The following is a 25,527-nucleotide window of genomic DNA, read 5'->3' as shown; positions in this document are numbered from 1 at the left end:
TTACAAAGAGCAACTGTGAAGCAAAAGGAAGATAACAACATCAACATGACTAGGAACCTCCAGGCAGCACAGAACAACTGGCATAGCAAATATTAGCAAACTATTCTCAGTGTGGTTGCATGGAGTGGCCCTGGAGGATCCTTGATCTGCGGGTGGGAATTGTGTGAGACTTCCAGCTATCTTTGGCTACATCCATGCCAGGGAGCCTTCTGCCTGTTTATGGGGTGGGCAATTGCATTCCAGCACCAGAAATGGGTATCAAGGTACCTTACATGGCTCTTCCTTCATCTATCCTGTACGAAGTGAAGAAGAGAGTGGACAAGGCTCTAGGCAGAGGTCTCCATTGTTACAGACACCTACAAATACTGTTTTCATCATCTGAAAAAGGTCTTTACTCAGCTTGAAAGACAGCATGTATTTCTGTGATTCTCAGTGTATTTCTTCCTGTGTTTAGACAGAACAACCGTAACTAGTTGATTTTGTAACTGATAGAAATGACAAACCCAGTCTACTTTGTGCGACATTTAGTTCAGCCTTTGCACCAAAGGCATCAGGTCTTTTAGGCAGTTTACAAGAAATGAAGAGACTACTGTCCATTAGAGGTGTCCTAACCTGCACTCCCAGGCTTTTACACTGACAAACTTACAACTCTGACAAACATCCCTCAGGAATATCTTTCCTACAGCTAAGCCTCCTTGGTGCAGAGATGAAACCAACCACATTCTGAGAGTTTGTCTTCTCTTTGATTTTCTGTGAGCATAAAGAGCAATGAAAATCAAAATAAATCCCCGTTTTAAAACCTTCCTGAAATAATGATGAATGCTCACAGAAACGTACAGTCCTTTGAAATGCTGGATTCTGTCTCAGGCCAAAAGAAAGAGAAAGTAATTCCTGTAACTTTAATTAATCTTGTGGCCCACAAACATCATTAACTGCTCCTGCTAACCTTCCTAGCAGTCTTGTATAGAAGAAGTAAAGAAAAGCAAGCTCTTTTTCTCCTCTATTCCAAAATAATTCTTCACTTTATAGATTCATGTGACATGCTGGACTTTATTTTTTATTATGATGTGGTACCAGGCATTCTGGTACCATTTTGCCAGATACATTTCGAAGTGCAATAAATAAGAGGGGAAGAAATATCAAAATTTTATAATGATAAATGTCAGCATTTTACAGTATGTCCCCACAGAATGTCCTGAAGGACATCAAGGGCTCTAGTCTACAACACAACAAGGTGCAAGGTGGAGCAAGGATATATATCTCCTTTATATATCCAGTTGGAACTGATGTCAAATGCCTGCAAACCATTTCCTTTGGCTCTAGAAGGATTTGTAACTACACAGTGGGATGATTGGTTTTGTTTCAATTGATAGTTTTTGGATTTCTAAATGAAGCACACCAGGTACACTGGAATATTGTCTTTAAAAGAAGGAGAAGTTTACATTAAAACCAAAAGATAATTGGTCAAAAACTCCTTTGAAGAGTATTATGGAGAAAAAGTACATCATATTGATTCAGGAATTACTAAAGAAGAGTATAGGAGAGTTCTTCAAATTGATGTTTTTAAGGTACATTTATATTATATTGAGGACAGACAGTATAACTGTCATGGCAGTCAGGGACTGAAAACTGAGGTTGCCTTACAAGTAAATAGTAAAACTGAGCAAATGCCAAGTTCTTGGCTGTGAAAAAAAAGGAATTCTGTAGAAATTATTCTTAGCACTGAGACATGACATTGGTAGAAAGTAACAGGTGAAGCCATGACCATAAGTGAAAAGATGAAAAAAGGACAGTGCAAGAAATGTGCTTGAAAGAGCTTATGGGATTTCTGAAAATACAGAGTTTCTTAGTCCTTCCCCAGAGTGTTTATGCTAAAACAAATGATGGGATTGGCATGTGGAGAACTGGGAGTACATGTAACATTGGGTTTATATATGGGCCATGTGTAAAACATGGACATTTGCCATGACACACATAGGCAGCACTTTTCTTTTGTATTTTTTTCTCCTAATTTGTGGTTGTTCTGAAGAAGAACTTTGGCCATTGTTAGGCTGCAAATGTTCTTTATTTCAGCAGCATTCTGACTTTTTCAGCCTGATTTGGTGGTCACTGCTTGTCTTCAGTCACGATGGTTTTGGAGCTGACTAACGAGTCAGGTTATGTTAAAAGAAATAGTTCAAGTTTGTGACCCCAATTACTGGTCTGCACTGAACACTGTCAAATTTATTCAGGTTCTTTCCCCAGTTCCTTTCATTCCTGAGCATTGAAGACTTGTTCCTCTGCTGATGCATTTATAGCAAGTTTCAAAGTGTGCTGCTTTGAGAGCAAAAGACTTCCCGCTTCCAGTCTCCCTTTTCTTTTTCCTGTACTGAAGATTCTGATTTTAAAGAAAAGGACCTGAAATAGTGCCCCAGATTCTTTCCTTTTGGAATAAACTCTCTAACAGAGAGCAAACCTCCCACTGCCTTGTTATGGTGAGTGAATGTCTCTTCTTTCTCCTCTTTTTTATAATTATATCAGCTCAGCGCACACACATTGAGGCTGCAACACCCTGAGCTAGTACTGACAACAGCTCGTACAGACCTGACTGTGCTGCTTCCCTCCATGTTTTTTTACTGCGTGAGGAGGACGTGTGACTGCAGGCAGGATGCACTGAGAACATTGTAAATTGATGCATTATAGAGCAGTACTTTTCCGAGTAATGTACTGTTTCTTTCAAAAAAAATTTCTGTCTCTTACTCTGAGGATAAGAAATTAATTTCCAAATATTTTTAATATTGCTCAGTATTTCACAGAATCATAGAATGGCCTGGGTTGGAAAGGACCGTAAAGACCATCCAGTTCCAACCCCACGCCATGGGCAAGGACATGTTCCACTCAACTAGGCTGCTCAGAGCTTCATCCACTCTGGCCTTGAACACTTCCAGGGATGGGGCAGCCACAGCTTCTCTGGGCAACCTGTGCCAGGGCCTCACCATCCTCACCATCTTCACATACCACAGGATATTTTTTCCTAATATCCAATCTAAACCTACTCTCTGTTAGGATGAAGCCATTCTTCCTTGTTCTATCACTCCAGGCCCTTCTAATAGTCTCTCTCCATCCTTCTTGCAGGCTCCCTTCAGGTATAGATTAGAATCTCTGCAGTAATAATCATAATATGCATAAAATGTGACCTCTAAGTTTTAACATTCATATAGCTTTGTAGAATATGTCACCACTGTGTGTGACACAGATGTCACAGCAATGGAAGAGTAAGACTGGAGTGTGGCACATTTTGTGCCTTCAATGCTACTGAAACAGCAAAAGCAGAGGGCACCAGCTGCACACCGACATCAGTCATGAGTGAAAATATTTCAGATTGCAACACATGCAAAATATACAGCAATGAAATGTAATGTCACAGATTGACATCACTGTGAGGCCACCTGGACAAAGAACATGCAGACTCCTGACTCTCACAGAACACCCAAGGTGTGCTGAAAGACTTTTGTATCTGTCCAGCCCATCACGTCTCCACATAGGCACTTTCTCTGACAGCAAATACCCCACAGTGAAGAGTATGAAATTTGTGCAGCATAAAAAAGCATGTGCTAAAAAGATCTCATTTTCTGTGGAATTTCAACTTCCATATGAATTATTTTAAATTACTTGCTTCATAATTTTGACTTATAACTCTTCATCTGTATCTCATTCACTAGTTCCCTGTGCACTGAAGTCACTTCGACTGCAGATCCCCACTGCATGGCCACATGTTCCCTGCTTGATGATTGCCTCAGGAGTGAGCCATCTCTGTATATTAATCTTAATTTTTTTTTCCTGCTCCAATTTTTCACCTCTAACTTATTACTGGAAACAGAGTACATGTGAGATGACAAACAAGCAAAATTAAATGAGAAAAACTCTCCAACCTCTGTTTTTTTGTTTCAGTTGCCCAAAGATGATACACACACACAAAGTGTTAGGAAATGAAGACTGTCTATAAAACACAATGTTAGAGCTGATTTTTAAATATCTTCTCTTACCATCAGCTTTACTTCCCTCTTCCATCAAGAGCTTTGTGATGTTGAGAAAGCCTTTGGCAGCAGCCAGATGGAGAGGTCTGTCCCCAACTTCACCACTTGCATTCACATCAGCTCCGAACTTCAGTAAGAGGTGGGTCACCTAAATATTTGATAAAGGTTACTTAAAATATCACATGAAAATAAAACTTTGAGAAAATTAGATACAGCATTGCGTTGGGTAATACTGGATGTGGGCATCTCTATAAAGTTAAAACAAGGAGAGGAGATTCAATAGAAGATCAATTTTTAAGTTACACATTTATAAAAATATTAAAATTCTCATTCATTCTCTAAAATGTTCTCTATGGTGAATGGACACCAGATGTATTTGTTTGAATGACTAGTCAGCATAATAAAGTAAATGCCCTCAAAGTCCCCAAAAGCCAGAGCTGTGGCTCCTGCCTGATTGGTCTCTTATCCCAGAGCCCTTTGAGCTTTCAGGATCATCTCACAGGACTGTGACTGTTCTGCAGTGGCTTGTGGCACACAAGCAAACTAATCTCAGCCCACACAGGAGGAGTTTCTTCTGGATCATGAGGTGCACAGATATGAAAGCAGCACCTCGGGAACACGCCCATGGCTCACTCACACCCCTGTCTCACCCAGCACAGAGCAGAGCGTTCCATACATCAGTGCATCTGCACTCTCTGCTTTCAAAAGCTTTTCCTAGACAACTCCTCAGTGCACTCAAGGTAACACCTCACTGGAACGGAAAAGATGCTCTGCCTAGAGGTCATCCATTGAAACTTCAGAACACCCCAGAACACAAGGCTTTTAGCCAAAGCAAGGCACAGGGAATGACTTGCATAAGCCAAACAGACCCATTACCACAGTTCACATGAAAAAGCTGTTCAGGGTTGTGGATTAGCCATGTGTCAATTGTACTGCCCAAATACACAGAAGAAAGAGAGCTGAGGGTGTCAATGCCAGCTTTGGTCAGAACTCTAAACTGTGTTTCAGTAAGTCTGTCATCTGTGTGAACGGAGCAAGCTCAGCTGCACTGATTGTGTGCACAGCACCTCAGGGAAAATCATGCTCTCTAAATGACTATTTCTTTCCACTAATTGAACAGTTTGTGAGTTCCAAGGAAAATTGATAGAATTGCCATTTAATTATTTCAGGGAAGTGATATTCACTTCCTTGGAGAGGTTCAGAAAGCACACTAACACTCCTTAGGCAACCTCTGATACATGGGGTGAATGAACAGCAGACAAAAAGTGCCACCGGGCACAAGCTTGCCCATCAAAGCTTGCTAGAGAATGCTTTGTTTCAAGAGGTCTCAGGGGCAAAACATCAGTTTTTGCTGGGGTCCAGTACAGAGGATGGACGTGTAGAAATTTCTTGTTGATATTCAGACTTGCAGGGCAAGCAGAAATGTTTAGTTATGCAGAGAGTAACTTCAGTGTATGAGGTCTTTGCATGGAATGACCCTCTGGAATGTAAAGCAGAAACATCTAGCACTAAACCTATGGATGCCTCTGTGATCCCCTGCTCAAGTGTCTGAATCCCGCCTTAGTTACCTGCTCGTGGCCATAATAAGCAGCAATGTGCAGGGGAGTGAAGAACACAGCATCCTGCACGTTCACGTAGGCCCCGTGCTGCAGGAGAATATCCACAGCCTGCAAGGAGACCAATAGAAAATTCCAGTTAGAACGAATATATACATATATTTATATATTTATATACATACACACACACACATGTGTGGTCAGTTGGTAAAACAGGACTTTGAAATCTCATGTCACCAGTTTAAAAATAGTCAAAAAGTTCCAAACAAGCATATATAAAGGTGCAGGGCTGCATACTGCATGTAAAAGTGATTAACTTACAGTACTTCAACTGAACACTGAATGTCACTGATGCTTTATAAATAAACCTGAAAATCGGTGTGCCAGTAAAAAATACTGATTTATGAAGTAAGAGACACAGAAATGACTGTCTGGATTTTCAATGTTTAATTTTCTTTTAACCATTATGAACAAAGAGCCGTAAACACATCAGAGTTTTTAGACGTGAAAATGTCCCACAAAATGAAACATCCTTTTAAATTTAAGTGTGTGAAAGTAAATCCTCGAACATAATTCCCTAAGCATGTAAAGATTTCTTTGTATTTTAGAAGATAATAGCTCTTTGGTTTCAATAAATAACCCTAAGTGTTTTCTTTCAAATTTCTCTCTTTCTGGTCCTTCAGGAGGCCCATGTTTTCCTGGACATCTATGAACTCTCAAGCATTGCCTTGCTGCACAGCTGCCAAAATAGAAGCCCGAGTGAAACCACTTTGGGCTCTTCACTGAAGCCTGCATGAAACCACATTGGGTTCTTCACTGGAGCCTGAGGACTGCTCGTTTTAATGAAGCATGAGGGAGTCTTTGGGCACACGAAGGGCTTGTGCCAGGGATTATTTCAAAAGTTCTACATATCGTTTTGAAGAATGCTAATTTTTGAGTCTAATGATTGTGAAAAATACTGGACCACGAGTCACCCACAGTACAGTGAGGAATTGGGATCCACCTCTGCCCTGATGGGAAGGACTGACAAGGATGGGGAAGTGGCTAACTCCTGTGTCATGCTGTGTGTAGCTGTACCTGTCCAAAGAGACCACCCTGAGGATGCCTAGAAATGCCAACTGTGGTGATGCACAGGTCTGTCACCTGCTTTCTAGACTGAGACCCCCAAACCATGTCACACGTGCAGCAACAGGGCTAGTCATTTCAATCCACGTCACTCCCAAGTGCTCAGAGAACACAAAACTGTTTCCAAGCAACATCAGTGTACAGGGATTGTTCCTTTGCACAATTTAAATCAAAATAATTTTTTCCACGTGACTGCCTGAATACATTTTCTGCATAAGGTCTGTCCCCCAACATATTTAAATATGTCCATTTCCCATTAGTTTTAACCATCTCTCCATGGCATCAGCTGTAACCCTCCCTGGAGACAGCACTGCAGGGCCAGGTCTGATTATTCCCAAGGATGGAGGTTCTGCATCCTCCTAGGAATGCTCTCCGTGTTGCACCACTCTCACTGTGATCCCCTTGCCTCTTTTATATACCGTCAGAATTTCCCTTGCTAAATCTCACGTGCATGGACATGCTTTTGCCGTGGATCTTAAAGAAGAGCATAACTGCGTAATGAAAATCTTACGAAAGATCCACTGAGATCTTTGGAGAAGCTGCTGGCCCTTCTCTCAGCTGAAGGACAGCTCAGCAACAGGCACTCACTGGATGGGTGTGAATGTGTTCAGGTAGTAAATAAAGAACACCCTCAGTTATTTGGTTAACGCAAGTGGTCGGTGAACACAACTGACTTCCCCTACTGGGCTTCCCATGGGCAGTCAATTTTCAATATCCTGGTAGCTTGGTGGGCCAGAGGTGGGAACACAGATCCAGTTAGCCTGGAATTTAATGGTTTAGTGGCTTTCAAGTGATTCATTTTAGACATTTTTCAGAAAACTAACATCATAAAACTGAAGTTGTAGCTGTTGGCTCTGGAAAGAGATGTTTGGACCTGTAGCTTTTACGTGAATATGGCTGAAACTTCTTTGGATGAGTTTGATTTTAATTCAGCCATGAACTGTGAGGCTCTAACACACACAGGGATGTGATCACAACTCCAGTTCTCCTTATTCGCTTTGGAAGTTGGAATTCAAAATTTAGATTCCTCTACGAGCTTCAAGGTGGATCTTGAAGATGAAAAACTGTGTTGAGCGATGTGAATCCACCTCTGATGATGAACATAAAACCAGATGAATTTTGACACATTTTCCAGGCTGTAGCAATGGCAGCCGTGCTTGCTGCTTTGTGATCTCCTGAGAAATGGAATTTTGTGTGCTGCATTAAGCAAACTTCACTCAAGTGTAAATGATGAGAGGGGTACAGAGACAGGCTTGATAGTCTCTCAGACAAGATATCTTTCTAGGAAAGAAAAAAGGCGTCTTAGAAAGCACTGAAAGCTGTCATAGGCATCACAGGTAGGGGGGGATGCTGGGGGATGTGCAAGGATAGAAATACTTCAGAAACTAAGGGAAAAATTTCTGATGCAAAAAAAGCTTTGAATTCTTGCAGAAAGACAAAAAAAAAAAAAAAGATTTTTCTCCTCAGGAGACAGACTACGAGTGAAGGTGCAGCTCATAATCCAGGGGACATTCCCAAGCTGCATAGAAAGAAGCTGGATGGGCTGGTCATGAAGGCAGCTGGCAGTGTCCTGGTTGGATTCACTGTGGCACAGGCTGAAGAACCAGGGGAACAAGCACTCCCCTTTCCCTCGCACAATTAATCTTCAATTCAAAATGATACTTTGACTTTTACTTCACAATTTTTCTTAAAGTTCTCTTACGAAGGGTTTATTCAGATGCTTTTTGAACATTCAAGTCAATGATGTTCACTTCGAAGACAATTAATTAGCCACTCTGAAGGTTAGAAGGAGTCAACATATTAAAACATGAGACAGACATAAGGACTTCGTGTTTTGGACAAGGGCAAGGGATAAGAACTCCTCTAAGAAAACAAGAACAGTGATGACTAACTTTTTAGAAGACAATTTCAGCAATTAAGGCCTTTGCACAGTGTTAGCCTCTGTACAGCCATACACTGAAATATCTACAGAAACCCTGAGAAGGGATTCATTCCTTTTTCCCCAATAGGTCCTTGGCACACACACACTCACAGTCCAGGTCCTCAGGTGTGCAGATACAGAAATGGAGTGGCACTGGTTCATTCTGCCTGTGACTCTTCGTTCAGCCCCCACATCTGCAGGTCTTGCAGTCTCAGAATGACAACTGTGATTTACAACATGAAATAGGCAGTGGCCTTGGCTTTCCAAAGTGCTAACATTGGACAACACATAAATGTGGATGAGGCACATGCATTATTTATTTAGCAGTGACCTCACTGGGCTTGAAACATTTAATATTTTCAAAATAACAGACTTAATGAGAGATTTACGGACCTTATTTGCCGATGTTTCTAATATGGTCACCCATTTCTTTTCTAATTTCTCATTAATTTTTAATTCTTCCCATTGAGAACCTCATCCTCTCTTCCTTTCTCTGCTCCTCATAGCGAGAAGTCTCCAACCCATAGAAAACTTATCAATATGGATGTCTAAGGTTCATGCCATACTCACCCTGGCAACAGCTTTCTCTGTACTAATCTGAAATCTAAAATAGATCTAAAACAAGAACCTCACCTCTTTCTGAAGTGACAATCACAGAGCTGTGAAGCAGAGACTGTGACTCCCGGAAGAGGGAGTAAAACTCTTTTACTCTGATTCATTCACACTCAGAAAGACAGTATTTGGAAGACTCTCTTCATATCCAGGTTCAGAAACCCTGACGTGTATGAGTGAGCGTTTCATCACGTATCTCTTGGTTAACACTTCTGATATTTAGAAAACAGCACTATCTATTCCCAAGACTTTAAAGACATTTATCAAAAAGCAAGAGATGTACAAACAGATCTGTGTTCTTTGTACATGTTTGTTCAATGCAAAAATATATACAAAGATGTGGTTTTCCCAAAATGAAGAAAAAGTTAAATAAAATCCATCTGTACTTAAACAGTTTTGAGTTTTGTTTTGAAAGGCATCAGTGTAAAACAGAATGACCTGCTAATATTAGCACTCACCTGTATAAGTCCTGTACAGCAAAGAGAGACGTACCTTGTGGTGGCCGGCGATGGTGGCAACGTGCAGGGCCGTGAGCGCTCCGTACCCGACCTGCTGGATGTCAGCCCCGCCGTGCAGCAGCGCTGTGAGCAGCTCCACGTTGTCCTAAATGCCACAGATTTAACTCACATCATTTCTGGGACACAGCTCTCACAGTTGAATTGAGCAGGACCAACCTCGGCTTCCCTGGCTGTGACACTGCTGAGCCAGGGGCTCAGGGAGCATGGAGAGGGGGAGAAGGTTTGTCCCACCACCAGACGTCTCTCCTGCTATACTAAAACCCGTATCTTAAAAATGCCTTAGTCCTGATTTTACAGTGGCACTGGACAACTCCTCTATCCCGAGTTGCATTGCATGATTGAGTCAGTAATTCCAAAGCAGCTTCCCACCCCATGGATGACATTGCAAAAGCACATGCTAATTCCTGTGCAGGGGCTCTTTATAGGGCATTTTCCTATGCACCATAAATGTGAAATTTATATTTTCACCAGAAGTAACAACTACTGAGCTCAGACAGTTCAGACAAATCAGCTGCTCAGTTCTGATTTCCTGTCATCAATTTCATTCAAAATAATTAACCTTATAAGCTGCCAAGTGCAGAGCTGTAAATCCATTTCTTGTCAGCCTGGATGGGCGCAGCCCTTTCAGCATCAGAGTTCTGATATGCGATTTGTTGCCTTTAGAGAGAAAAGTGGAAAACAAAGTCAGTTACAGGAAAGAAAGTGCAGATGAGGTAAGAAGCTCCTGTGTGAGTTTGAAAGCAGAGAATTGAGTAGTGTGACTTTTGACCTGAGGCAAGTAATAAAATATATCCAGTGAATCCTTGAAATGAGGTTGATGGAAACATTTCCCTGTTGTCCAGGACAGCTGTGGGTCTGGCCATGTAGTGGCTGCTTGTTCACACTTTAACAAGGATTTGGTAAGGCTAGTTGAACTTCCAGAGAAACAGTTCCTCCTCTAATGTCTAGACCATGCTTCAAAAAGCTCCATAGACCAGGAGGTGCTTCCAGAATCTCTAGTTCCTCAGACACTGAGCTCCTTTGCCCTCTCAGAATCAGAGCACTGCTGTCCCTACACACCATCCTTACAAGGACAGTCATTTTGGGTCAGCATGGCAATTAGCTTTGCTCTGACCTTTTGGATGCACAGTGATCATTTCAATAAATGCATCTGCCTTCTGAATCCTTGAGATAGTAACCAATGTTGGATCTAGTAGCTCCTCGTCCTCCTCCAAGTGCTTATACAACTAATTAATAGTGTGTGTTTTCCTAAACTTCCTCTCAGCAACCCCACCAACTGATGTCATCCTTGGACAGGATCTTGTACTCTAAAACGATGAATAAAGATCCACTCAGTTTTCAGTGGTGCAAGATGAGGTTTATCCTCATCGTAAAATCTAACTAAGACTGAGCAAATCATTATACATGTCGTTAGTCAGTACTTTGCAGCACTGAAACCTCAGGGTTAAATTCTCTTTGCCTCTCTCAGACAATTTCTGCTAAAAATGGTATAACAGGAGTAAAGTATGTGCATGAACTAATGATTCGCTGTGGATAACAGAGCAGCTGTGTGGATCCAACTGGAAAATCCCACCATTACTGTGTTTTTATGAACATCCCAGAAGAAATCTTGTCCTCTTTTCTTGTGTACTCTGATCTTCTATCTGCCAAAACCCTGTAAGCTGATATTTGTCACTAAAGCATTTGAGTTATTCTTCTTTTAATCTTTGTGAAATAAAATACAGGTATTTTCATTACACTAGAAAAACTGGTGGTGTAAGTATGGCATAGTGTTGCTACAACAAGGTTCCCGTCCTGGAGTTTGTGCCATGCACAGAAGCCAAAAAAGGTGGAGCCGTGCTCTGTGATGGGTGTGGATTAACAAATGCATTTAGAAGCAGTTTTGACTGAGGTGAACACCTATAGTAACACATGCTGCATTGTCAACCAGAACTTTCCTTAGACTGAAGAATCAGCTGTAACAGGGCTCAGTGTAGCTCAATTCAACCCCCTGGCAATGCAGCTCACAGTGATGCTGAAAGATGCTCCTCTAGCTGAGAAATTCTCATAAAATACAGTCCTCCTGACAGCTATGAGCCATAAAAAATCAGTAATCATCCAAATAAAGTATTTAACCATCCTGTTTCAGATACCTACCCCCACATCCACAGCACAGGTGGAGCAGCGAGAGTCCGTTCTCAGTGCGGTAATTTAAATTGACTTTGCAGAAGGCTTCATCAGAGCTGAAAAAGGGATTTTACAGATGATTACTGCTCTCATCCTTCACCACAGCTTCTTGCATTTAAGAAACATTTAAAAGATAAATCTCAAAACAATTTTTTTGAGACACAAGCCTGAATTTATACCCAGTTTACAGTTGTTTCAGTTTGTTTTCTTAATGATATTCAGTTTTAATCATCAGAGTTCTTATAAACTGGCAACATTTTTATGGTTTTTGTGGGAAAATATGGTAAGGAAAGTTTTATATATTCAAAGCTGCAATTAAAAGGCCTGTATTGAAAATAAGAACTAGCTCGAATGACTGTGATGAGGGCTCAGCTTTATCCAGGTCTCCTCCTAAATCCTTCCCTTTAGACTTCATTGCTTCATTGTGTTTTAAGGAAAAGAAATTGTGATAGTTTATTATTAGAGTGGCCTTAGTGAACCATTGCATGAACAGCTGTGAGACACAGGCACAGAGTAGGGACACCTTTTACCCAACAAGTGCCAGCGCCACGCTACTGATATGTTGACTCTACACTATTTGAACTGTTCTTTTATTTCTGTGGCACTGGACAATTCCCTCTGACCTGCACATGCATCCCCTGAGTACAAATGGGAAACTGACAACTTGTTCTTCTGCCAGGGTTTGTCACTTCTATAAGGTTTGCCTTCAGACCAGGGACTTTACCAGCTACTTGTTTCATTTCTATCAGGGAAATGACCTTCCTTGACTCATCTCCCAACTACCATCCAGTTTCTCAGTCCTGAATTTTTTAAATATAAGGATTAACGAGAAGTTTTCCAAAATCAACCACTGCTGCTGTAGAAGAGTTTTTCCTATAGACAAGAGGCCATTTTTGGATTTTAGATACTCAGAAGACCAGACTGAACTCATTCCCCATGGGTGAGGGTAGCTTTTGGAAATGAAATCACTGACTGATTCCTCAAACCTGACTTAAAAAGAAAAGCCTTTCCACTGCAATGTCATCAGGATCATTAATTCTCACTCCTTTGGTGAGAGGAGCAGGGCTCTGTAGCTAAGGAGAAGAGTTTGGTTGACACTGAGACTTACCTGGGCCCAAATGAGCTGAGCTACCAGAGCTCTCCTAACCTTGAAAGGAGTTTTTAATTTATTCTTATGCCTAATTCAGGTATTTAGCATTTCCACCATATACTCCCTTGTCTTGCTTATCTAAAATAAAGAGTACTCTGGTTCCAATTTGTTAAAATGATCACTTTTACTACTAGACAGGGTTCAAATGAGGCAACTATTTAACTGGAGCATAGCCAAAGTGGTCAGCACACTGCAGAGAAAGCCCAGTGGTTCAAACTGTGATAGCTGTGGCAGCTGAAACTGAGTACGAGGAATAATTTATATTGCTAAGTTGGCTTTTTTAAGCTTATGATTTATTTCTGATTAGAATCCCCTGTTTTCTCAAATGGTTTTGATGTCTGAAATGATTTGTCTGATCATTTTCTCAACTTATTCCCAGTCTGTGAGCTGGATGTTCGTTGCACTGGAGCTTTGCAGATAATGAACACACCAGCGTGTTACTTGGTTGGGTGAACCTGGTTGTGAGTACGTGCTACTCCGAGAAAACCATTCCAATTCTGAATTTGAATCCACTGGTTTTGTATTTGTTTGCAGAGTGAAACTTCAGCAACATTCCTGGCTGCAGAAACACATTAGCAAAACTGAAAAGTGCACAGCAAAATCAGACATCCCACTAAAGCTAACTAATTTACAAAAGCATATGGGTGTTAGTTGTAAAACACTGGCATTAACAGTCTGTAGTCACTAATTTTGGTACTCTGCTGTGGGGCTCTGCCCAGCATTGTGATGATGTATTCCCAAAAATAGAAATAAGGAGCATGCATTCCATACATGAGAAACTCCGTCCACAAAAAACACCTGAAACCGAAAATACTGTTTGATAGCAAATACTTATTTGAAAGAAATTAATAAACAGGTTCCCAGAATATTTTACCTAAAAACATGCTTCAACTCTGCCAACTCCTTTTCCTTGATTTGCAGGTCGTCCTCCAACCGCTCTGTGACTGTGACATAGGATTCACTGACTTTCTTCTTCCATTCATCTACAACAAAAACTCCGGATTGACAAAACACTTCAAAACACACAAAACCCAGAAACTCATATCATAACGTTCCAGTAACCAAACCACTTGATTTTTAAGCATCCAGCTGCACAGTTTCATATATATTTCTATTAAATTTAAAATATTACAGCTATTAAACTGTTCCTACTGAGCCAATGCAGACACATACACATGGATTTCAGAGACAGTTCATATGTATGAATCCTTAGAAGAAATATTTCAATATTAAATAATATTTAAGAGAAAACTTAAAGCTCAGGTTGCATTTGTTAGCTTTTATTTCCTAAATAGACACACAGCAGAAAATGATTGGAAATGTAAAGGTTTTCTTAATGAAGCATGAGTTAAATCAACAGAATAATCTAAGTTAATATGATCTTATATAATTCCTCAAAGAAATTTAGTTTAGTAGCTTTTTTCCTTCTTTCATAGTCTGTATCTGAGTTAAGTCAAGAACAATACCTGAGCCTTGAACTCAAGAGTAAAGCAGCAATGAGTTATCTCCTGAAATACTATTTGCTCCTTGCCGAGGGATGGGTGGCACATTGCCTGTAAAAAAGTGACATTAGTTACCCGTGCAAGTCTGGGTTGGTCTAGATTTATAATTTCCCATTTGTCCAATATATCTTCTTTGTTTCAGCAAAGTTCTTGCAGTAATATGATTCCTTGTTCAGGAGCAGTGACAGTCCTGCTGAAAAATACTTGTGATAGTCTCTGGCTAAAAATAAACCCTGTGCCAAGAGGAATGTCATGCAACAATGGCACAGAGTGATACAGCCCATGCTGTCCACTGGGCTAGAATAATAGAAACACCTACTCAGCTTGCTTAAAAATCTCTTGTCTATTCCCACACAAACACCTGCCTTCATTTGTTGAATGGATGAAATTAACAGTTAAAACTGGTGGGAAGTGGTAATTTGGCAGCTTGTAACTCATTTTGTGGAGAAAAGGGAATTTAAACAGCTAATCCCAGGTGTGCTGTGAGGATACCCAAGGAGTGCTGGGGGTCTCCAGCTCAGAGAGGCCAGGGATGATCTCAGCTCACAATGTATCCTGACACAAGGGGTGGCATTGGAGTATCTGAGTATGGCTTTTAGGAATGCAATATATAAGACAAAGTGAAATGTAAATATACACATCTATATTTATATATTTTAATATATACTTATACATATACATTTAAAGTGTTTCGATTGACTTTGGCAGCTGTTCTGTGTGTGAGTTTTCAGTTTTCTCTGAACGATTTCAGGCATGCAGGTATGTTAATAGAACACACATCTATAAAACCTCCTGTGTGCTGCATCCCACTGTAACAATCTCAACAGCTCCTGGCACTACCAGCTCATCCCTTTACTCACACAAATTTGCACATGAATCCAAAGATCTATTTCAGAAGAGTCTGAACTGCTGTGACAATGTGCTCTGTGACACTTGACCAAATATTTGCAGAAAGGCACCAGCCTGGCAACTGATCCCCACATACAGTTGCCAAACAACTGGGAGAGCTGGGGATATGCTCCCAGGCTTTCAGGGTGTCCCCTTTCTCACGGTGTCCCCTCTGCCATGGGATCCCCTCTTCCCTGGGACCCCTGTCCTGAAGGACTTTCCTCCCATCCAGACCAAGCCAGCTGTGACAGGAACAGGACAGACCCCAGAGCCCCAGAAATGCCCTGTTCATTCTGCACAGAAAACGCAGTTTAACACAACAATTTTATAAAGTGTGAAATTTCCATGAAGAGACAGATGAAATGATTTTTTTTTTTTACAAGAAGTAAATACCTTGCATAGCACTTGTATTCTTATACCATTTCATTTATGACAATATACCAAAAAGCAGTCATCAGTTTCCATATCATGTTTTTACTCACTCTTTGCAAACCTTTGTGTGGGTGAAGATTTATTCGTGGGGACGCTCAGGGAAGGACCCTGGGAAGGGCAGCTCCGGAGCTGATCCCGTCAGTTGGCCCTGCCAACACAGCAGCTTTGCTCACGCTGGCAGCAGGTGAATTCCTGGAGCATTCACATCCTCGGCTGTGTGAAGCAGCTGCAGAATAATTGAAACGGGGGGGGGGGGGGGGGGGGAACAAAAAAGAATAGTAATTGCAGAGCCTGTTTGCAAACAGAGAAGATTGAGAAACTGTGCTGTTTGTGAGGGCAGTTTGAATAAACATCTCCACAAGAAGCACTAAAACATCATGAGCAATGTTTGTAAGCAAGTAAATTCTTCAGATGTGATGTTTACAGAACAATGAGTTGTACAAATTTCTTTGATTAATTTTTATAAGTTTTATTGCAGCTTCATGTTTAGAATGTGTAGCTGTCATGGCCAATCTTACAGCAGAAATGTGTACATAATTCTTTTCCTGTTTCTGGGTTTAAATGTCCTTCCTAGGGAGGCTTTACAGAACAAGTCTTTTGAAATTATCTTTATTTCAAATCAGTTAGAACATATCCACAATTAGAACATTTCCATACCTATCCTTTACTTGGAGAGCCTCTACATTGCTCCTATAAATTTCAATGCCATACAGGTGACATTCAGATACATCACAGGAAATGAAAAGGGCACTAAAAGAAAATACGTATTTATAATTCATATTTCCATTATGAAGGAACACTGTAGCCCTTGTAAGGGAGCAGGTGTTTGCAGTGGCTCTTCCATGGCAGCAGATGAACAGAGTGTACAGCATAACAGCTCTGCTATTTTTGCTCTCACAACACCACAGAGGCCTTTGCACAGGGACTCATGTTCCATATGTGCAGAGAGCAGAAAATGAAGCTCTTGCATTCGAGATATAGGAACGAGAAGAGGCTGGAAGCACTGAACTCCAGCACAAACACCCTGACAAGGCACGAACATTGTCTGCAGATCCAGCTGATCCTTGGAGCTTACTTCCTTTCGTCAGCTCCCCAAATCCTTCTGGCACAGATTCCTCTCAGCTGTTCATTTTTATTTCAGCTGCCTTCCCTTATGCTCTTTTTTAAGTGCTCAGTTTCTCAGATTTCAGTTTCCTGCCCCAAAGGTCACTGAAATAACCCTTCAGATTTCAGACAGTAGGGCCAAACCTCTGCTCACCACGGCGCGTGCTCAAAGCATTCAGGGAAATTACTGCAACATTGTTCATTATGAGCCCTATTATTGTACTACACAGAAAATCTAATTAAATAAAGCAAGCTGACATGAATAAAATCATTAACCACTCATCTTGCTTTGTCTGAGACTGTAGAAGGCTGAGTTGAATTTCGGGATAGATGGAGCCAGGCAATGATCTAGAGGATATAACAACACTGCATCCATCTGGGAAACTCAATGAGGCTTAATCAAAATCAAGCTCCAGGTTTCAGTAGATGAATCCTGTCCTCAGAAGGTCCTGCCTACCTAGCACTGTCAGCACTGCATCCTTCATTACTCAGACTGGAGGAAAATCATGGGCCAGGATGCCATGATGGTCTTGTTTCCAGAACCCAGTAGTGGAAAACAGCAAGCAAAAATTACTATGATCTTGCTGTCAAGGTTTATTGGGTGGCCTTGCACAAGTCTCTCAATTTCCTTGGGACATGTTTATCCCAGCTGGTTGCATGAGAAAATTGTTGTCATCTACATTAACAGCAGACTGTGGAATACAAACATTACCTGGAGTTGTAAATACAATATGGATAAAATATATATATGGATTTAGTACACCAGACACAGATTATTATTGTCAGGAAGGGTCTGGTCTGCAAGCTTTTTGATTTTTAATAAGAGTTAGATCACACTATAACACAGTCCTTGCTGTAAGTACTGCAATTTGTTATAGGTAAAAACGTACACACTTCATAAAGAGCTACAAAGAATTGCAGGATCACAGAATCGTTTGGGCTGGAAAAGCCCTCTGAGACCATAGAGTCCAACCATTCCCCCAGCACTACCAAGGCCATCACTAACCTATGTCCCCAAGTGTCACATCCAAATGGCTTTTAAATCCCTCCAGGAATGGGGACATACAGGAAAGAGTTCCATTAAGCAGGGGATTCATTCAGGCTCTTGGATTTTGGAATGAGGCTGATACAGGAAACTTAACAGAACCAGCTGCTCTCCGTAGCATTTCCTCCAAATAGTTCCATAAATTTTCTAATTTCCAACTCCACAATGATCATTTTATTGAGAATAAGACCACCAAGGATGACAGATGTATTAGAAATGTAATGGGCAAATATATGCTACCTGTGGCTCAGAAGAAATTAGTGGAAGCTGATATATGTAAAAGTGTTTATTGTCAAGTGTGGAGTCCAAGAATGCGTGTGAACATGCACAGACAGAGCCCTGTGTGAGACAAAAACACATGGAAAAATAATTAATATAGCTCTGTATAAATAAAATATAATTTGTAATGATTTTCATAATATTTTACGTTACACTTAATTGCAGTTTAAAAATGAAAAATGGTACAAATCCAGATATTTCAATACCTGTGGAGTAAATTCATTAAGCCTGCTGACATTATCCAGGTCTAATATTGATCAAAATGCACCTTCTAAATTTCAGACAAAAACATTCAGTGTAAGAGGAAAGCATGAGGTGGCATAAAGACTTAAAGCAGTGCAACATTTCTTACCTGGTAAATTTTTAAAACCTTTGCCTCGAGATCTGAATGGTTCAGTTCCCAGTAGGTGATTCCCGATACCCTGCTCTGAGCTGTTCTTGGGGCTGGACATCACTTGCTTCACAGCTTTGCACAAAAAGCTCAGCTCACCAGGAGAGGAGACCTGAAACACCCCGAGCGGTGCCTCTCCCCTGTGCCCTCAGTGGGCTGGCAGAGCCTGGGACACCCACTGGCCCTGGGGCCAGCTGTACTAGTCCACAGCTACCACCAGGATAAGACTCCTGTGATTTTTTTTATCTTGGAATGCACACTGCTCCCTAAACCACAGCAGCTGCTGCTGGCCCAGCCTAACTCAACCTTTTCCAAAAGCTGTTCAGTCACTGTGCTCATTCGCTTTTCCCAATGCTTATGCACCAGAAGCAAATCCATTTCCTATTTATATCCAGATTGCTTTCGCTAATGAAATTAATGCGCGGTACTTAGGGAATTCAGAACAAATGCAGCTGTAACAGTTAAAGTGGATAATCACGTTAAAAGGATGCATTTTGCTGTTACTAAAAACCCAGAGAGCTCTCCTGGCGGCACGGCACAACCCTCAGGGAAGTCTGTGCAGAGCAAAGTTTGTTCTCCAACTCAAGGTGCAATGTCTCTGTCAAACATTTGTTTCTCCTAAAATGTTTTGTGTAACAACAGATGAATAGATCATGCAAACAGATGACATGCAAACCACAATTCCATGCTCTATGACTATTTTTACTTTGTGACTTTATGCATTTATCTTAGACCCGAGTGTTCCCAAGCCTACTGCTGTTTCCATTGTTTCCATATTTCATAATGACTTTTAGAACCTCTGTTTGCTCAGAAATTCTTCTTATTTCTTTGAAGTCAACCCCAGCAGTTCCCAACCTCTACATCTAGCTCCTTTGCCCATCTAGCTTCTTGCCCAGAAGAAATCCTCAGGAAAAATACTGTGTCTCTTGGGAGGTTTCTTTATCAACATGGAAGAAACCTGGTGCAGGTTAAAGCAGGGTGGGTAATGCTCAGGAGATGTTAACACTGCTGCCTTGTAGATGGCATAAAAAAGGTGCCATTTGGGAATGCAGTCAGCAGGGACATAAACGCTGTCATCATGAAACATTAAATAAAATATGAAGACCCACACATAAATGCAAGAGAAAAAGATGCATCGTGTTTGCAGTCAAATAACACTTATACTGCACAGAATATTTTTAGAAATAGCAGATTTATCTGTTTGGAGCTGGATCTTGGGCACCTAAACTAGAAACAAAAGGACTTTATTAATATCTTTATTAGCAGAGAGTGGAGAAGGGGAAGAGGGAATAGACACTGTGTGTTTCTCTGAGGACACAATGCTCACAAATGTGAACCTGTCCCATGTCTGCTGCACCGCCCCGCAGGAGGGTCAACCCTCACTCCAAGGCCTCTCATGGTTCAGTTTAGAGAAATATAAAATGCAGGTTTTCATGTGGCACACATCAGTCAATCTGTGGTAACAAAAAGCTGGCAGCTGTCCAACCCCACTGCCAGCATCCAAACAACTACCAGTAAAAAAAAAATAAATCAGTATGTCTTGATGACAGGTGCTGACCCAGTAATATGAGTCAGTAGAGAGAGAATGATCTCTCATGCCAAGCTTTTTCCTCTGATGAAAAACAGGAAAAGATAAGAAAAATTACAAAATAAAAGAGAAAAAATATTTATACTTAAGATGTCTTGAATTAAAAGCATTTTTAATAATTTTTACCTCTACCTAATTGAAATTGTATTGCAAAAAGGCAGCACGAAAAGAGAGAAACATAAATTATTGTTGTATTATTCCATTTTGCTGGAGCTAATGTTCTACCCTTTAAAAGCTTTTAAAGCAGCTTTCAGTCAAATTTCTAATTAATTTGTTCTGTATCGTATTCTTACTGACAAAAACTACAAGACATAATAACACGTACTCCACGAAAGTCACGAATTAGTGCTTTCAGATCTGAAATATATCACTACTTTCATCAAAAGTTTATCTGCATTCGCTGCATTATTAATGTTATGCTACAACAACACCGTTAATGTAATTTCTTTATTATTACTTCAGTGAGATCAGAGAAAAGATCTGTGTATTTTTTCCTCAGGATTCTTATAAGCTGTGAAATAATCAATCACCCACAAATGAAAACAGATTTGTTCAAGTACAGTTCATTCTACAATCAGACTTCTCTTTTTGTCTTTGTAGACAGACTTCATCATAAATTTGCTTCCTAAACTTCAGCATGCCTTCTACATCTTTGTAGGCGAGCATTTCTTCAATAGACAAGAGCCGAAAGCCACTCAGTTTGAAAGGTGACATGTGCTGCACAGAATTCAACATCTTCAGCGACATCCTAACAGATTCACTTAGAGTAGAACAAACAGGGAAAATCCTCGCAGTCCACAGCCCCAAACGTGTGTTCCCGCTGGAGAAGAGCTGGTCTGAAGCCTCTACGCTCCAGAGGTCCAGGCATTTTGCTAAGCTGGCTCCAAAAAACTGGAGCGAGCATATATCCGACAGCAATTTCACAGTCTTCTTCAAGTCGTCTCCTACACCGAACACCATGGTGACATACTCGACTAGATCATTAATTTTCACAGTTACTGAACTCAGGAAGCAGTGTGAGGGTATGTCTACACTGAAACTTATGTAGGAGCCACTAACAATGCTGCTCTTCCCTACTGAGACCTCAGGCCCAATTCTGGAGTATTCAATGACAGACCCAGGCCCTATCACACATCTGGGCTCAAGGACACTCTGGATGACGCTTGACTGATCTGAGGTCTTGGCTGTGTCAGGAAAGATGCTAAAAGCCACAGGCAGCAAGTCAAGCTCAAATCTCAGTTTGCTCTCAGCAGTAAAATGAAACAAATACTCCTGAGTAGTTCCAATATGGTAGAACTGGGAGTTGTTGAGGACTATGACATTGAGGGCAGTTCCTCGCAGGAGGGAGTATAACTGCTGCCGCACTTCCACCAACCCCAAGTCCTCCTTGGTGACATTACTCATGTTTTTGGTATAATCTGGAGTGGCTCCGGGTCCCAGGGCCTGGAGGAAGTCACCATATGCATCTATTTCATAGCAAAGTGTGCCCATCTGCTTATAGAACATCAGTAGCTGCTTTGCAGTGAGGTGATCCATGTAGAATACGCTGTCTGTGTACACACACTCCGAGGCCATTCCTGAGTCACCGTGGTTCCCAGAGGAGCAATGCCCCCTCACGCACACTGCACCACTCTGCCGCATCATCCCCATGTCAGGCTTGTGCAGGAAACGATGGCAAGCTGCGTATTCCAGTCCTCCTTTTCCTGAAAAACTGGACGGATCTAAGACAAACACCCCGTGAGTGGTCCCGACTGCCAAATCTGAGGGGTGAGCCAATGCGGTAAACCCAGGTTTATCCAACGTGATGGTTTCTGTCACTTCAGTGCTGTACAGCTCTATGTCATCCGAACACGTGACGAGGATTCCTGGTTTCATGTGACGGGGGAAGTCGATGTACATGGCCAGCTTCAGCTCCAGCATCTGGTAAACGGGATCACCAAATGGCAGGGCCGTGAAGATCTTCCCCAGGGCGCTTGCACTTGGCAAACGCTGGCTGTAACCGCCTGGAAGAGAAAGAGAATTTTAGTTACGCAGAGACACTGTATGCAAGTAAGCAAAAAACTAAACCTGTACAGCTATTTCACAGGTACGTATAGGCATTAAAAACCCCTCCGCTTGGTCACATACCAAGTATTCCTTAAAGAATGACAGATGTGAAGAAATCAATCATTCTTCAAACATTTCCCAAAGCAGATTTGACCTTATGTCCAAAACCCAGCCTGCCTTAAATAGCTCATATTAAAATTGTGGTTGATTTTGTTATCTTTAGTTTGTTTCAGAGCTGCCTGTTGCTGAAGTGTTGAAAGCAAATGACACCCACTTTTTGGTTGGAAAAGAGGAGGACCCCAACACTTCTGATGGGAATTTTAGTCCAGATGAGTCAAACAAGCAGAGGTTTGGTCAGGAAACTTATCACCTGGTTTCTTTCTCCTCTACAGAACTGATGTTCTTCCACTTCTGGAAGTGTCCTCACTAACTGGATAAGAAGGCAAGTACTCAGCCTGCCCAAAGGTATAAGGAGCCTGAGGTCCCCCCTACCCTGGGAGGGCCATATTCCTTAAACGGGTATTTCAAGGCAGGAACTTAAATCACACTCTGAAATACACCTCTTTCTCACTGTTTGATTGAATGACTTGAGTGCTGAGAAAAAATGCTGAAGTGACAGTAACATCTCCTAAGCACCAACCTAATTTCAAATGATCACACACATTGGGGTGACTTTTCTGAGGGAACTATATTTTGGAACTCTGACTCCTCTGTCATCGTATCATTTTAAGGAAGGGAAAAAAAAGGGTACAATTTTAGAGTGAGAAATGTAAAACTGAATTTACCTGAATGTATTAGCAGCACAGTGAAGGAAGCCCACTGATCACCATACAGATCTTCTAAGTACTGAAGAACATGAAGAGTTGATCCACCATTTCCTAAAGAAGAAGTATTTTAGTATCTGTGAGAAGAGCTTCAATAACACCTGCTCTGACAGGTGAGGTGCACCGGTGTCCAGCTGAAAAAACCTCCCACACCAGCACTGATGGGACAGTCTTTCTACCCTATTGTGGTTGTTAAGATCACGCACAGAAGCTGATGGACAGTTCCTCTGAAACCCTGTGCTCTCTCAGGGCAGAGCATCCTGAGCAGATAGCTCTTGGGAAAACTCTGTTTTTCTCTCTCAGTCACCTCTGCACAGGCCAAACATTTGAAACATTTAATCAATTGAACAGGCCATAACCCAGCCTTAAAAAACAGCTCCTGTAGGAAAAAGGTCACACAAAAGCTCATTAGCGGCTACAAGGCGGTGTTCAGAAGTACTTCTGACATTTACAGTAAGGAAAAAAGGAAGGTTTGTGATACAAGGAAATGGTTTGGGATATTTTTTACGCTCTTACAGTTTAAAGCTGCCAGATTTCTGAGAATTAATCTCTGCCTATTACTCTACACTGCAAATAATACTGATATTAGTTATTTCGTACATCAAAGGGAACAGGAATTAAGAATCACAGGATGGTATTACGGGCAGTCAGGCTAGTTTCTTCTAGAGTTTTGCTGCCCACTGGGTAATATATTAAAATATAATCAAACTGTTTAAGCAATCAGATTAACTATGAATTTCTAAAACACACGAGCCAGTGCTATTCTGTATTCACTGGACAGACTTCGAGGAGCTGTACAGTATCACCAACACGCCCATTCACAAGCACCACGATGGAGCCCCAGGCTGACTTCCGCCACGGACCCTCCTGCCCGTTACGGCCGCACCGAACCCTGCCCGGGCCCCCCGAGCTCTGCCCGGGCCCCCCGAGCTCTTCCCGGGCCCGATCCCCCGCCCTGCCCGCCCGCCCCGCGAGGCGGAGCCGCGGGGAGATGAGGAGCGGCGCGGCCGGCGCTCGGAGTTCTCGCCCCCGCGGCCCCGGCCCCGGCCCAGCCGCACGCACCGATCCTAGGCCCCGGCGGGTCGGGGCACACGTGGTACCGGACGCCCCTCGGCAGCTCCCCCCGGCGCAGCTTCTCCTCCAGCTGCTCCCGGAACGCGCCCGCCTGCGCCGCGTCCGCCGCCGTCAGCACCACCACGTCCCAGAGCTCGCCGGGCCGGGCGGCCGCGCCTGCGGGAGCGGCTCCGCTCAGCCAGCGCCGGGGCACGGCCGCGCCCCGGCCCCGAGCGCTCGGCAGCCCCGCGGGCCGGACCCGCCGCCCCCCGCCCGCCCATCCCACCTCGCAGCGCCGCGAACCGCGCCAGCCGCCGGCCCGTGTCCTCCCGCCGCGCCGCGCTGCGCCCGCCCATCGCCGGCACGGCCGGGCCGGCAACCAGCGCTGCCGCCGTCGGAACGCGACCCGGATGCGCCGGCGGGGCGGGGGCGGCGCGGAGCCCTCGGGCCCGCCCGGCCGGGCGGGGAGGGGCGGCTCTGCCGCGCTCCGGGCGGGGGTTGTGGCTCTGCGGCCCCGGGAGCGCTCCGAGCGCGCTCGAGGGGCAGGAGGAGGTGGATGCCTGGGTTGTTAATCTAGTTAGGAGCAGAATCCTAATCGCGCACGAACTCGCCCGCTTAACTCTGCCCTGCCCGCAGACGCTGGTTGGTGCCTTCTCGGCCGCACCTGGAGCACCCGGGGCGCGCTGGTGAGCGCGGAGCAGGGCTACGATTTGGTAAACGGACCTCACCCGGACTCATCGCAGGCATCACCGTGTGTTTTATCTGTTAGCAGCTGGTAGGAGTCACACAGCTGATGGTTTTTCCGGCTGCGGTTCCTTGCCCTGGATATTGTGGGTTTTTATCTGCGGATTCCATCTGAATTCAGAGTTTGCTGGGATTACAGATACCAAATACAAAGAGACGGGAATGAAAGGAGGGTTTGCCTTTATAAGATCTCATTATACACAAATCTTACAATACAAAGGAGCTGTAAAAGCACTATAGGAGCTAGTGGAGGAAAAAAAAGAGTTTATGAAGTTAGTAAAAAAGTTACAACAAATCCGTAGTTTTTCATGATTGTAAACTGCTGACAGAGAAGATTAAGGAAAAAAAAGTTGAAAGCTTCACTGTGCTTTCTCGGTGTGAGACTTTGCTGTGATGCAGGTGATAATAGCCCTAATCAGAGCAATGCACACCACAAAGATCTGTTTTATCCTTACTTGCGCTCTTGACTCACTCCAATAAGGACCATGATCTTTTCTGTTGAAACCACACCTGTGCTCTTTTGCACTGATTTTTCATTGCTGACAGCATCTGAGATATGTTAAATAA

General features: G+C 42.6%; 1 protein-coding gene across 1 annotated transcript in view; it reads right to left on the bottom strand.

The window, feature by feature from the left end:
• Nucleotides 1-24,572, bottom strand: part of LOC116791047 (serine/threonine-protein kinase TNNI3K) — a 41,620-nt gene extending 17,048 nt beyond the window's left edge. Inside the window, exons 1-9 of the mRNA XM_032696692.1 lie at nucleotides 24,503-24,572; nucleotides 24,226-24,393; nucleotides 23,125-23,217; nucleotides 13,939-14,047; nucleotides 11,885-11,970; nucleotides 10,308-10,405; nucleotides 9,723-9,833; nucleotides 5,585-5,683; nucleotides 4,026-4,164 (exon numbers count right to left, since the gene is read on the bottom strand). Coding sequence (XP_032552583.1) covers nucleotides 4,026-4,164; nucleotides 5,585-5,683; nucleotides 9,723-9,833; nucleotides 10,308-10,405; nucleotides 11,885-11,970; nucleotides 13,939-14,047; nucleotides 23,125-23,217; nucleotides 24,226-24,393; nucleotides 24,503-24,572 — 973 coding nt within the window. The remainder of the gene's footprint in view (nucleotides 1-4,025; nucleotides 4,165-5,584; nucleotides 5,684-9,722; nucleotides 9,834-10,307; nucleotides 10,406-11,884; nucleotides 11,971-13,938; nucleotides 14,048-23,124; nucleotides 23,218-24,225; nucleotides 24,394-24,502) is intronic.
• Between the last annotated feature and the right edge of the window lie 955 nt (nucleotides 24,573-25,527).

This window comes from Chiroxiphia lanceolata, chromosome 9 (assembly GCF_009829145.1).
Source record: "Chiroxiphia lanceolata isolate bChiLan1 chromosome 9, bChiLan1.pri, whole genome shotgun sequence".
In the NCBI taxonomy this organism is placed as follows: domain Eukaryota; kingdom Metazoa; phylum Chordata; class Aves; order Passeriformes; family Pipridae; genus Chiroxiphia; species Chiroxiphia lanceolata.
This window is presented reverse-complemented; position numbering and strand designations above follow the sequence as displayed.